Genomic DNA, 13,334 nt, shown 5'->3' with positions numbered 1-13,334 from the left:
TCGAACTCTGCCTGGGGTGTAACTAAAGTAGATGATATGGCAAAATTCTCGGCTATATTCGTACTCACATTTGATCACGTTTTCGCCGCATGGTGGGCGTCTTTTAATTTAGGGGCTGGTAAAAAAAGAACGCAGGGGTTTCTTATCACAGAGTTTTCTGTTCTCTTATCTGTAATCACGAACTTCTAAGTTAGACCAAATAAGTTACTCTCAACCTCATAAGAAAAGATCATTATAAATATATAATATTTTTAGATTCAGAAACGTAAATTTGTTAGATTTTTAGACTCTAGGCAACTGTACTTTAAAAGCTTTGTAGTCCCGCAATTTTTGTAGATAGCCGTTAAAAAAGGGGGCTCGACCAAGTTCTGAGAGATAAGATAATTTCGATTGCGTAGAACACTTCATGGTCAAAGCCCTTTAGAGATTTGGAATGTGTGTAGTGAACGAAAACCTTGTGATCAGTTTTATAAGGGCAACTATAATGGAACTAAGAATGTAAAAGTGTTTCCATTTATTTTCAGAGGATGGTCCTTTGTTCTATACCAAATATATAGGAAACCGAGCATCATCACCGAAAAGTGTAACGTATAGAGCGTCAGCGTGTGGATCTGTTTGGTTCCTTATCAACCGGAATGCAATACGAAATGTGCAATGAATGCAGATGCCAGGGACTGATAGGAGACCCTCGGGACTGGCACTCAGTATCATTATCATGGCGTCAGTAGCTGCCCGGACACGAGCCCGCGCGAGACTCGGTTCGACTCGAAAACGGAACGGATACGGATACCCAGCCATACAGCATTCTGTACATCGGGTATTATAATGCAGAGCCAGGCGAATCTTAACTGGGGCATTGCGGCGGCGGGCAGGATAACGCAGGATTTCGTCACCGCCCTGGGAACCGTGGAGAAATCCCGCCATGTGGTGGTGGCCGTGGCCGATGTGGATGGCCAGCGAGCTCAGGAGTTCGCCCAGAGGAATCAGATTCCCAGGCATTACGATGGATTCGATGCCTTGGGCTTGGATCGCGAGGTGGATGTGGTATATGTGGGCACGCTGAATCCATTCCACTACGCTGTCGTCCATCTGATGTTGGCCAGGGGTAAAAACGTGCTGTGCGAGACGCCGATGTGTCTGGAATTGGAACAGGCCAAGGAGTTGTATGCTCTGGCCGAACAGCGGGGAGTGTTCCTTATGGAGGGTAATAACATTGCAAAGTTCAACAGATACTTAAGGAATATTATTGGGATCATTACTTGATTTCAGGCATGTGGTCGCGTTGTTTTCCCAGCTACGATCGCTTGAGGGAGTTTCTGAATAACGATGTCATCGGCGAGGTGACCCAGGTGAAAATACAGCATGGTTTCCGCTTGGCCCACATGGAACGGTTGTGCAGTCGATCTCTGGGTGGCTCCATCCTTATGGACATTGGCATCTACGCCCTGCAGCTGGGACAGTTCATTTACGGTGTGTCTCCAGTCAAAGTCCTGCCCAGTGGAACGCAACTCAACAAAGATCGCGTGGACGTGCAGGGTGAGTTTATGCTGGACTACGGAGATGGTCGGAGATTGGTGGCTCTGGTGACGGGTCTGGAGAATCTAGAAAACGATGCCGTCATCACGGGAACCAAAGGCGAGATTAAGGTAAGCTTATCGCAGTACTTTTCCCGTCTTGAACTCGGGATCAGGTTGATTACCAGCTGTACTTTGTAAATCTTCCAGCTGTCCAATTACTGGTGCTGCACACAATTGAGCCGCTCCAATGGTCCTCCTGAATCCTGGCCTTTGCCACAGGCCAAGTTTGATTTCCACTACACAAACACGTGTGGACTGAGATATGAGGCGGAGGAAGTGCGTCGCTGCATAGAGAAACGCCTGCTCGAGAGTCCGAAATTCACGCATGCCGAAAGTCTGGAACTAATAGCCATTACCGATGAGATACGGCGACAAATCGGGGTCACCTTTGATGTCTGAGCTGTGGGGAAAGTAAGAAATACTTAGTAATTAATAAATAACAAAGTTGAATCGATTAGTTACCTGAATATTTAATCACATTCAGGTCTCTGTTATAATACAAATGATGAAAATAAGCTCGCGTTAACTGAGGCTGCTTCTAAAAAATAAATTAACCTCGCGGTCTTAACTCAATTTGAAAAGTGTTTTAGAGCCGTCACTCAAAAATAAAGTAAGGCAGCGCGGCCCCATTTCATTTTATAATTGGAAACATCAATATGGACAGATCTTGCTATTTTGTATTCAATATTTATTTAAATAATTGCAATTATTTTTTCTTTTTCGTTTTCATTTTTTTCGCTTTTGTCGTTATCAAGTTGCATATACATATTTCTAAATCGTACTGCATGTTGTGGATGCTTTTGTCTGTTTTTCTTTTTTTTCTGGTTGCTGCCATTTGTTGTTGTTGGTTCATTAAGGCTAGTACGCTAAAGGTCAGAAACGAGGAAACTTAAGAGCTAAATGAATACTTAAACGCAGCTAAATCGAAGATAATTCTACAAAGGCTCATTCAACTCATTAGGTAATTAGATTGGCTTCGTAACTAAATGCAAAATACAAAACACAAAATCGGTTAACGATCGATTTCAGTTAAGCTGGGCTAAATCAGATTTGACACAGAATTTTAGGGGAAGATATCTGGGCTCTCAGCTCATTAAATTCATTGGAGCAACGCAAAAAACAAGGTTAAACAGTAACCTTCCATACTTTGTTCGTTTTACATTACACAATAGGAAAAAAAAAAGTGTGTAGAAGATAACTTGGATTTGCGAAGGGAACATAACTTAGGCAACAAAGTAACTAAATTACAGTATGGACTTAGAGACTAATTAGAATTTAACAATAAAATGATTTATACAAGGCGGTCCGAGCCCGATTTGGTGGCTCTCGCCGCTACTGAAGAGGTCTCCTGAAATCAAGGAGTGACGCCAACGCTGTCCATTTTGATTCCTGCCCCTGTTCATCCCTCCGCCCCCTCTCACCCCCTTTCCCAGCCACGCCTGTCGCCGCCTTAAACGTAATGAAGTCTTTTGCTGTGTAAAATTGCTATAAAAACTATTCCCAGCTCTCTCGATGCCTGCTCCTATTCCGATTTAAGGGTGGGTCTCCTGTGTGCTTTGTGCAATTCTCAAGAATATTGTCTCGGCAACTAAAGATACAATTTCAAAGGGTATATCAAGCAAGTTTAACTTGAGCATAAGATAAATATTTGTGTACTTATACAGAGCGAAAAAAAAATCAATGTAGTTCAAATAAAGAATATTACAATTTAACTAGTATTTGTAATAAGCAGGAATTTACTTGGTTCTTTTGGAATTCCTACATATATTTTATAGTTATCTGGCCTACCAATAAAAGAGCTTTCTTTTTTTAACAAATCCCCATGTTAAAACAATAATGTGCAAATCTAGTTAGTAAAATGATAGCTTCCAAAATAAGGTCACTGAGAATCGTTTGAATTTAAAATCTACCAAAACCCCGCAAATCGACCCAGCCCAAATTGGATTTGGTGGCGCATTCCCTGCTCTAGGTGGACTCGTTCAGGGCCTGATGATGCTGTTCCAGCGGCTGGCGTGGCTGAGGGGCAGATGGAGGAGCTTGGGGCGCTGGCAGGGCCAGCGTGGTCATCGGTGGCAGCTTGCTCTCCACCACGGCGACAATGGGCGCTGGATTCACAAGCGGCGGGGGCAACGCCTCGAAGCTCATGCATCCCCGCTGCTGGCCCTCCTCCACAATGGGCGGTGTATCGATGGAGTCGATGGTGGACGCACTGGAAGCGGCTCTTCCACCGCTCAATCCCTCGGAGACGGCCACCAAGGCGGCGGTGGTGTTGCGGTTGTGCTGCAGCAGATCGTTGATCTGTGAAAGGCGCGTGGAACTGGCGATCGGTGTGCTCAAACTGATAAATTCATTGCCGTTGGCCGGGGAAGCGGTGGATGTGCCAGCGGCTGGCGAGGATGCTGCACCACCAACTGGGGTGCCAACAAGCCGTGACGGCGAAGCGGAGGTGGAGGCAGCGGTCATGGAGACAGCGGTGGTCTGGTATGGAGCATTGCTGGAGGCGGTGGTCGTTGCATTGCCATACGGCGGAACCGACGGCACCGCACAGGAGCTGTAGGCGCAAGAGCTCGCTGATCCGGAGGCGACAACGACGGCGGGTGACGGCGAATGCTGCTGGTAGGCGGTCGGATAGGAAGTGATCTACAATGGATAAGAGTAAAAACCAAACTAGAGCTACTAAAGATGAGCTCCCCTTACCTGAGTGCTGCCGTAGCTAAGCGACTGATATAGCTCTCCGTACGAGGGCGTGGCATTGGTGCCACTGGCAAAGAGGCCCGAATCCAGGCTGTCCAACTGGGCGTAGCCCGGGTAGGTCTGGCCCTGCGCCTGCTGCTGCGGCGGGGGGATCACCTGACCCGGCGTGGGCACTCCCTGCTGCTGTTGATAGTAGCTTACACTGCTCTCGGGCGTGTAGGCTGGAGAAGCATAACCGGAACTGTAGTTCGATTGCGTATGCAGGAAGTACGCAGCTGTGGCGGCCGTTCCCACCGGTGAATAGCTGATGGTCGGCTGGGATTGTTGCTGCTGTTGCGGTTGGAGATGTCCTCCCTGGACGACGCCTTGCACGGAGCCCTGTCGCTGCTCCAGATCCAGGCGCATCACCGTGTGGATGTAATGGGTTCGCACCCTTGTGGGATTAAACTCCACCCGGCCGACTGTGTTGCCACAAGCTTCGCGCGTACATCCGCAAGGGAACATGGCTCGGTCCACTTGACATTTAATACCGGCCTGGCTGCAGGCACAGGTTTCCGGATCGCAAAACTCCCTGCAGGAGCAGCCGCAAACCTCCCTCGAGTTTCTGATGTCACGGCACTCGCTCTTCTCGTTGGCATCGATCTTCCTTACGCCCGCTGCTTTAAGCAGGGCTCTGCGTTGCTTGGGAGTCACAGGCTGGAGGAAGCCATTGGAACCGTCCTCCGCATCGGAACCACTACCCTCGCTTAGGTAATCCTCCTCGGATTCCTCGCTGTCATCACTGCTGGAGCCGCGAGGCTGGAGGTCCTGGTTCTGGCTGCGATGTGCCCGCCTCAATTCCGCCGCATGCTCGGCCAGGGTCATCGTTTTAAAGGCTGTGTGTCTGGCACCCATGCCCAAGGTGCAGCCGCCAGCTGTGGGCACGCAACTGAAGCCCTGTTGCCGCGGAAAGTAGAACACCTTCACCTCGTCAAAGTTGATGGAGCGCTTGGTTCGCTTTTGGGCCACCAAGGGCGGAGCTGACATGTCCGGCAACTGATCTATAGCATCGCTTTCCGAATCCTGAAGCCTGCGCTTGAGATTGGATCTAATGGGTTTGGTTTCCTGCTTCTCCTGGACTTCTGGCTCGGTTTCCTTTTCCGCCTGATCTTTAGGCAATGCGGACGACTCACTGCCCAATCCAGAATCGGATCCACCGTCTCTCAGCTCGTCTTCCTTCGTTTTAACTGCCTTGGCGGGCTCCAGGGATTCCTGGTTGGTGGATGCCATATCCGCTGAATTGGTCGCCACTTCCGTTTCATTGTTCAACTTCAGCCAAAGCAGCTCACCACTGGTGTCGACCTCCTCGTTTGTGGTGACCGACGAGGAGTCCAATATGTTGTCTATTGCCAGCGGATCCTCGGACACGGCATCAGAGGCGATGGAAGAGTTGAGATCCGCATCGGTGAGCACGATAATCTCGTTGTTTGGATAGTTCTCCAGCTCGAGGAACTGCTCCTCCAGTTCGGTGTCCGCCGGGCCGTGGGCAAAGTCCGCCAGCTCATCGTCCAGCTGCTCGAGGGGCAGAGGTAAGGAGCCCAAGGCCTTGGCCTTGGCCACAAGCACCTTCTTAGTGGCATGGATTATGGAGGTCTTGATCTGCCTCTCGATGTCGTCCTCGTCGTCGTTCAATTGGGGCAGAATATGCAGCGGCTGCTGCTGATCCTCCCGATCGCTCTGATCGTCCTCCTGCTCAGGATCCTGATCCTGTTCCTTTCTATCGCCTTCGTCGTGGGCATTTAAGCTGGGAGCCTCCTCCCTTTGGCCGGCTGTCGTATTTCCTGATGGGCTAAACATGTTGGAGCCGCTCGCATTTTTTTGTATATACGTGAATATCTTTTTGATAGGAGTGAACATGCTATTCGTGTCGAAGTCCCGAAACTGGACTCAAAAAGCACTTGGTCTCCCTAGATCTTCGAGTTTCCCACGGTCATCATCTGCAAGAAAGTAGGAAAATCTTTTTATATAATGTGCAGTGGGGGAAATCCGTTCGCAGGTAGCGAAAACTTCTAGATCAGGTGTGTATATACAGTGCTCCCTCTGAGAAGTGGACAGCGTGGAGTATTAAGTTTATTAAGTGAAGAAGTTAAAAAAACAAATTGGAATATATTTTATAGAAACCATTTTTTTTTATGTATTTATGCTAAAAATGGTTAAAATTAAATAAATCTTTTTCCGCTAGAGCGTAGCAAATCAATTTAATTGCAAGTATCGGATTCAAAATTTTGCAGCCATTTAAGTAAAAGGCCCATTTTTTTCTGTGTACGTGTAATGGTTTAAAAATAAATTAGTCCTAATTTTTCTTGGTTCACTTTCTCGAGGGAGCACTGTATTTGCAAGCACATTCGTGCGTGTGCGTGTGCAGAATCCTTTGAAATCCTGGATCCCCGAGAATTTCGCACACAATAAAAGAGGAGCACCCGAAAAGTAGACACACCGCGAGCCGAAATCAATATTGATTAGCTGAATTTTGGGGGCCCACCTTTGCGGCTGTATTTCCGCTCCAGGAGCAACCACAGGACCCGCGAGATCGGTGGGGATTATCCTTTTTCGGATTTGCGTTGCAGCTGCGACAGAAAAAAAAAATCGGAGAGCGAGCGAGATGACGACAGGCGCAACTGTGTGCGTGCTTCTGTGTGTGTGTGTGTGCAGGGCTGTGCGAGTGTGTGCGTGCAGGAGGCGCAGCAGGACACGATATTCAGTAGCTTATTATCACTTCAATCACTTTAGTCCGTCCGCTCGCTACGGCTCGAATTTAATTTTAGTTTCAAAAACTAATTTCACAGTTTCTCACACTTCTGTCAAAATTTTCACGTCTTTTCTCGCAATGTTATTACTACTTCACTTTACTTAGGGATGTGAAAAATACATCAAAGTACATCGATATGTATCGATATTTTTAAATAAAAATAAATATTATATCGGTATTTGATATTTACTTTACTTATACATTTCAATAAACTCTTTCTTCTTTTTAAAAAGACACTTTGCGTCACATGCGTGTCCTGTCATGCGGCTTCGCGTGTCAGAAATGCAGAGTTTATAAATTTCAGTACCAAAGTTCTTTTTTAGTGACTTCAAAAATACATATAGCTTATACATTTCAGTACCAAAATTTATTTTTTCCTTTGTAGATTACAAATATCTCTATAAACTTTCTTGAAAGTGTACGGGACTTTTAATAGAATTTGTTTCTTTTTAACTATGATAAATGTAAAATATTAAAACAAAGATACTTATTTTTCTGGGGCTTAAACCTAAAATTAATTAAATTACTAAAAAATAATATCAAAAATACTATAATATAGCCATGTTATCTATTTAAATTTTCTTAAAAAGTTATAGATTATCGATACGATATTTCTAATATATTTTCACCAGGATACTAGGTGGGTACATCTGCTAAAGCTCTCTAACTATCGATAAAATACTGAATAATTGGAATTGCTGCAAAATGGAGGAAACTATATTAATTGGTAGGAGTCCGTGCTAGCCAATTCAAAAATTCTGTGGTATATTTTGGATCACACCGATGTTTTATTCGATAAGAAAGCTGGCGACAGCCGTTAAAACTGTTGTATCTTAACATTTCGTTAACATTTCAGTGATGTAAGAACGACGATAGTCGCCAAAACATCGATTTTTGCTTAAGTTTAGGAAATATCGAGCATCGATTGTTATCGACCAATACACATCGCTACAAGAAAATTGTAAGTCAAGTTTGCCAATAAAAATAAACCACGCAAATTCCTCGGCCATTTACAAGGCAGCAAAACAAAGCAAAAAACGGGAAAAACAAAGGAAAAGCGGCCCCCCATCGGTGACGTCGCCCAGGAAATCAATCGACAAAAACAAGACTGGCGACGATAAATTTGCGAGGCGAGTCAAGTCGTCAGTTATCTATCTCCCTCTGCTCGTTTCGCTTCGTCTTTTGGGGCTGTTTTGGGGCACTAAATCGAAGGGAAAAAACGTAAATGCACTTAGTTTAAAGGACCTAAAGTGACGCGTTTAAAAGTGCGTGGCTCCGAGTGCTTTTGCGTTGTTGTTTTCGCTGCGAAACCACCCGCAATTAATTAAGAAAGTTGTGTAAAATTGTGTAAAAATTCGCCCTGTCCGCCATAGTGTGAGTGTGAGAGCGAGTGCGATAGCTGGCCCTGAATTTTTGGGTGCGTTGCCCAAGAGGGCGGGTGTCAGAGCGAGACGGCCATATGACCTGCTCCAAGTGCAGCGTGCACAGTGGGTCGCAGCGGCTGGAATAGTGCTGGATTTCCATTGTTGAAAGATAAAGAAAACTGCAGGTGCACTGGACTCAGCATGGAATAAAGCTGATCGAATTGGATCGGTCCTCATTATCACTCGATTTATTAGGGCCTTAAACGCCTGAAGGGAGCGAAAGTTGCGATTCTTTGTTCCAGCTTGTTTTGCGTCTTAATTAACAAGAGTGCGGGTGTATGTGTCTACGTGTGTGTATTTATCTGCAATCCGTTTTCTTATCGTCCAAGTCTTTTAAAAAAATACTCTCCTCCCACTTTTCCCCTCATAATTTTCCCGTAAGCCGAAATGTAAACAAAATCGCATCTTCTATTTGTTCGCCTTTTTACATTTGTTTATTCAAGACATTTTCGCTCAGTTTGCAAATGGGAGAACCGCAATTGTACAATACATATTTATCGAGTGGTATGTGTGACTGTAAATATAACGCTAATTGTATTCCCAGTTTTTTAGACGTGCTTGGAATATGCGTGCTGAGAAAATTGCACTTGTTGACTTTTCGAGTGAGGCAATTCCACAGACAAGGGCAAGTTGATAGTGGCTACAAAGTCAAATTGAAAAAAATATAATTTAATGTTGAGGTTTTTACCAAAAGCCATAGAGCTTGTGAGTAATTGTAAAAAACAAATGTTTTATGAAAATTAAAAATGTTAATAAAATTTAAATATATTGGATAAACTGCAAACTGATTGAAACATAATTTAGTTTTCTCCCTCTCAATATTTTTACAATGATAGTTTTCTTTTTATGCCATGCTACTTTGTAAGTTTCATTGATTATTGCTGACATTCTTCACTTCTATTTGATTGACCCTCATTGTTCTCGCTCTCATTCTCTCTTCTGATGCGTTGTGTTTGTGTTGGTACGTGTGAATGACGCATCGTCAGCTGTTCTAAAAGAACCGTAATTTCCTGAACCCATCGTTGAACGTTGTTTTATATTTTATTGAATTTTCCGCAGACGGGCGCGAAGGCCAGTTCTGTTTTTAAGTGTCTTAAGGGTCTAATAAACCGCATTAACTAGAGTTGGATTAATTTACACATTTTCCGGTGAGTTGTTCTCTGCCAGCTGTCTGGTTATGGAAAATTCCGCATTGGAAACGGCTTGCTTTAATTAAATTTAAAATCCGGTTTTTCTTATAGACGCATTGAAATGCAAAATACGTCATTCGCTGGACAACCAAAAGTAATTGTAGGCGAAATTTCTTTATCGCCAGTGAGAGAGAATTTAAAAAAAAAAGCAAGAGAGAGCCAGTTTGCGGCTTTTCTCTGTGTGTATGTGAGTGTGTGACGGTGCACTTTGCTCCAATGTCTCTGACATAAAAACAATAGAAGGGGGCGGAGCGAAAGGGAGCAACAAACAATTGTTGACTGACTGCATTTTTAAAGTGCAAGAGAGAGGGCCTGCATATTTCGCTCTCTCTCCTCCTCGTTAATTTAATAACGCCGCACAACAACAACAGCAACAACAGCCATGTTTGTCACGCTTTTACTTTCTCCGCCTCTCTCCTTCGTTAATTTATTTTGCATTGATTTTTATCACAGCTTCCGCCCTCACTCACTCTCTCATCCTCCACCTTTCCGCATTAAACTCGCTTCTCTCCACAAAATAAACAAGATTCGTGTAGAATTCCATCCCACGATCTTCGTAGATTTATCTCCACAGTACAGTCTGGCTTCAATGTGTTAATTAATTATTGTCGGAAATCTGAGATTCCCAACGTCATATAGTACTGAAAATATAACTTATAGAGAAAATGTTAAATTTACTTCTTAAAGATGGGACTATTCTAACATTTTCGTTATAAAGGAGATACTTGAACACATTTTTTTTCTAATTGAACCTTGTAAATTGTTCCTTATCAACCATGACTTATTTGGGCAAGTTATAAATAAAACTCTATTTTATTATAAAGAATTTTTAATACAGCTCTATTCTGCGAAATTTAAACCCTCATTCCAGAAAAAACGGGGGCCAATGGGGCGTATGATTCATATGAGTAACACTGATAGCAGATAGATTGTGAGAGCCACACGCATTCCCACTGAATAACTCGAGGCGTCTTCTATATAGTATATAATAACTGAACTATGTGTATACATAAAATAATTATACATTTGTGAATAACCCGCCTTCAAATAGTTTTATCAGAAAATATCATTATCAATTGCCTGGTAGCCCTAATAGAGCTGCAATAAATATTTATTGCGATAACCAAGATTTCCCAAACAATAGACCGATAAGAATTTTGTAGTTTCGTTTATTTGTAAACCCTTTCTACCCCGAAGAAAGGGAGAACAATAATTGCGCCTAAACAACATTTCTAAGGTTTCCCTTTTGTGTTTGCCAAAGTATTTTTAGTTGTTGCTGTGTTTGTTTTTGCACATGCAATTAACCATGTTTGTGTTTGTTAGTGTTTGAAGACGACGCGCGAACACTATTCAGAAAACACATTTCCTGACATTGAAAATTCTATTGGCGGATTTGTTCTTTCTCCGAAAGTATGACTGCCTTATCGCTTACTTATCAGTGTTATTATGTTGCTAGGGAACACGAATGAAAATGATTTATTTTCTGATGCGTTGGAATGTATTGGAATTAAGTAATTTTTATACAGTTGAGAGTTTTTGTAGGGCGTATTGCTTTCTGTTTCATTGGGATTTATTGATTACCATTTGCGGGCGCTTTTTTTTTTTCTCTGTTTTCTTTAATAATGGCTGATGATGGCGGCCTTTTATGCATATTGTCGGGTATACATATGTATCTACATATTGAATTAAATTTATTGGGCTTGTCGACGGCGTCATTGAACTAACTAAGGCGCCACTCAGTCCTCTGACGTTTTCCTGTTGGATTATCATGTGCCCATAAATGAAAGAATTTATATTCTGGAATGAAAAATACCCTTAAACCTACCATTATGTATATGTTTAAGTAAAATATAAACTTTAATAACACTCTCAACTAAGAAGTGAGGGTATCACTTAACAAGCTCAGTACTATAAAGATTTATTCTATGTATTGTATCTTTTAGATTCCACATCCACACTCACCAGCAATCTTTCCGAAAGGCTTACTCAGCAGCGGGAGTGAGTTGCAGTAACCGTCCGTAGAACCAATCACCAGTTGCCATCTCAGAGGAGGAAGACCGCAGCAGCATCCGCATCCGATCCAATCCAAACCGATCATGGCAACCACTCCACGCAGCGGCGGTGCCAGCGGCACTGGAACGGCGCAGCGACCCAATGGCACCTCGCAAAACAAAAGTTGCCAATTCAAGTTGGTGCTCCTTGGTGAGTCCGCCGTGGGCAAGTCATCCCTGGTGCTGCGCTTCGTCAAGGGACAGTTCCACGAGTACCAGGAGAGCACGATAGGTGCGGCCTTTCTGACACAAACCATTTGCATAGAGGACACCGTCGTCAAGTTCGAGATCTGGGACACGGCTGGCCAGGAGCGGTAATTATCGATGGATAAACCATTTATCTAAGAGCTTAATCGTGTGAGCTTGGTGTAAACGATGCAGCAGCAGTGCTTCCACACAATTTAAGCCGCCGCCTCATTTACAATTAAGCGAATCTATAGGGGGAGTTAAACCCTGACTAAACAACCCTCTATTTGCATTTGCAGATACCACAGCTTAGCTCCCATGTATTATCGGGGAGCGCAGGCCGCCATCGTCGTCTATGATATACAGAATCAGGACAGTTTTCAGCGTGCGAAGACTTGGGTCAAGGAACTGCATAAACAAGTGAGTGTCAGCTCTTCCGCTTTCAATATCAAGGTCAATGCTATCTCGCGCAGAGAGTTTTATTATTGAATGAATGTGAAATCTCTTTGTTGTTGTGCCCCCATTGGGCGCATTGAACTTAATTCAAGACATTTGGCATTCGTTCACGCCCCATTGGATTTATTATTTATTTTTCTTGGCCATTGGAAAACTTATGGGTGTAAATTATGTTTCACTTACAATTTAAACCCTGAAAATTGGTGTTTAACTTACTACATTTGACTTATAATCTAATCTAACTTTTTACAGGCCTCACCAAACATTGTCATTGCGCTGGCCGGCAACAAGGCCGATCTGTCAAACATTCGCGTCGTGGAGTTCGATGAAGCGAAGCAATATGCCGAGGAGAACGGACTGCTGTTCATGGAAACGTCCGCCAAGACGGGCATGAATGTCAACGACATCTTTTTGGCCATTGGTAGGATATTACTGAGGAACTTGTGGAAAACTTTTGCTAATCGCTTTCCCAATTACAGCCAAGAAACTACCTAAGAACGATGGCGCCAACAATCAAGGAACCAGCATAAGGCCGACTGGAACCGAGACAAATCGACCGACGAACCACTGCTGCAAGTGATGTCCCTTTGTAGGTTAGTCCAAACCAACCGAAACTCGGTTCCGGTTAATAATGCATTCTCTGCTTTTATAGAAAATGAAATTTCCAACGAGAGATTTGAAAAGTTTATGCTGATAATTATAAATAAAAAAATTATTTAAAAATTCAACAGAATCAGAAAGAAATATCGACTCTCCACCCGTACTGTCCCCGGCAGTAATTTCATTTGAGAGCCCCAAAACCAATAATGATAAAGACCGCATAATAAGAAATATAAACTAAATACGAAGGTGTCCCCCCACTCCCCAAAATAAACGAAAGTTGCAATTGAAGTATGTTAGTTACAAACCAATTCCCCTAATTAGACTAGATATCTGTCCAAAAGAGAAAACTGACACGCCCCCGAAAT

At 43.6% G+C, this 13,334-nt stretch overlaps 3 protein-coding genes across 7 annotated transcripts; 2 read left to right on the top strand and 1 right to left on the bottom strand.

The window, feature by feature from the left end:
- The first annotated feature begins 719 nt into the window (after positions 1-719).
- LOC119548377 (trans-1,2-dihydrobenzene-1,2-diol dehydrogenase) lies at positions 720-2,226 on the top strand. Of its 2 annotated transcripts, XM_037855596.1 has the most exons (4): positions 720-1,204; positions 1,270-1,646; positions 1,725-1,988; positions 2,062-2,226. In XM_037855596.1, the coding sequence occupies exons 1-3, from the start codon at positions 826-828 to the stop codon at positions 1,974-1,976; spliced, it is 1,008 nt and encodes a 335-aa protein (XP_037711524.1). In that variant the 5' UTR covers positions 720-825; the 3' UTR covers positions 1,977-1,988; positions 2,062-2,226. The 2 variants fall into 2 exon arrangements, with proteins under 2 accessions (XP_037711524.1, XP_037711523.1); XM_037855595.1 differs by having other exon boundaries at positions 1,725-2,150.
- A 24-nt stretch (positions 2,227-2,250) lies between these two features.
- Positions 2,251-7,153, bottom strand: LOC119548374. Its single transcript, XM_037855592.1, has 3 exons — positions 6,793-7,153; positions 4,275-6,247; positions 2,251-4,217 (listed from the first exon to the last, which is right to left on the bottom strand). The coding sequence occupies exons 2-3, from the start codon at positions 6,165-6,167 to the stop codon at positions 3,543-3,545; spliced, it is 2,568 nt and encodes an 855-aa protein (XP_037711520.1). The 5' UTR covers positions 6,168-6,247; positions 6,793-7,153; the 3' UTR covers positions 2,251-3,542.
- Positions 7,154-7,912: 759 nt separating this feature from the next.
- Positions 7,913-13,094, top strand: LOC119548384 (ras-related protein Rab-5B-like). 4 transcript variants are annotated; one of them, XM_037855608.1, is made up of 6 exons: positions 7,913-8,020; positions 11,617-12,038; positions 12,210-12,330; positions 12,619-12,787; positions 12,846-12,959; positions 13,019-13,094. In XM_037855608.1, the coding sequence occupies exons 2-5, from the start codon at positions 11,770-11,772 to the stop codon at positions 12,944-12,946; spliced, it is 660 nt and encodes a 219-aa protein (XP_037711536.1). In that variant the 5' UTR covers positions 7,913-8,020; positions 11,617-11,769; the 3' UTR covers positions 12,947-12,959; positions 13,019-13,094. The 4 variants fall into 4 exon arrangements, with proteins under 4 accessions (XP_037711536.1, XP_037711533.1, XP_037711535.1 ...); XM_037855605.1 differs by lacking the exon at positions 7,913-8,020 and adding an exon at positions 8,049-8,280; XM_037855607.1 differs by lacking the exon at positions 7,913-8,020 and adding an exon at positions 8,414-8,433.
- Positions 13,095-13,334: the final 240 nt, after the last annotated feature.

Source organism: Drosophila subpulchrella, chromosome 2L (genome assembly GCF_014743375.2).
Source record: "Drosophila subpulchrella strain 33 F10 #4 breed RU33 chromosome 2L, RU_Dsub_v1.1 Primary Assembly, whole genome shotgun sequence".
In the NCBI taxonomy this organism is placed as follows: domain Eukaryota; kingdom Metazoa; phylum Arthropoda; class Insecta; order Diptera; family Drosophilidae; genus Drosophila; species Drosophila subpulchrella.
This window is presented reverse-complemented; position numbering and strand designations above follow the sequence as displayed.

Excerpts from the sequence above, each read along its gene's own strand:
- LOC119548377 (XM_037855596.1), top strand. The coding sequence starts at position 826 with ATGCAGAGCCAGGCGAATCTTAACTGGGGCATTGCGGCGGCGGGCAGG. Across the intron at positions 1,205-1,269 it reads GGGAGTGTTCCTTATGGAGG|GCATGTGGTCGCGTTGTTTT; the intron begins GTAATAACATTG and ends ACTTGATTTCAG. Across the intron at positions 1,647-1,724 it reads GAACCAAAGGCGAGATTAAG|CTGTCCAATTACTGGTGCTG; the intron begins GTAAGCTTATCG and ends TAAATCTTCCAG.
- LOC119548384 (XM_037855608.1), top strand. The coding sequence starts at position 11,770 with ATGGCAACCACTCCACGCAGCGGCGGTGCCAGCGGCACTGGAACGGCG. Across the intron at positions 12,039-12,209 it reads GACACGGCTGGCCAGGAGCG|ATACCACAGCTTAGCTCCCA; the intron begins GTAATTATCGAT and ends TTGCATTTGCAG. Across the intron at positions 12,788-12,845 it reads CGACATCTTTTTGGCCATTG|CCAAGAAACTACCTAAGAAC; the intron begins GTAGGATATTAC and ends TCCCAATTACAG.
- LOC119548374 (XM_037855592.1), bottom strand. The coding sequence starts at position 6,167 with ATGTTCACTCCTATCAAAAAGATATTCACGTATATACAAAAAAATGCG. Across the intron at positions 4,218-4,274 it reads TTAGCTACGGCAGCACTCAG|ATCACTTCCTATCCGACCGC; the intron begins GTAAGGGGAGCT and ends TATCCATTGTAG.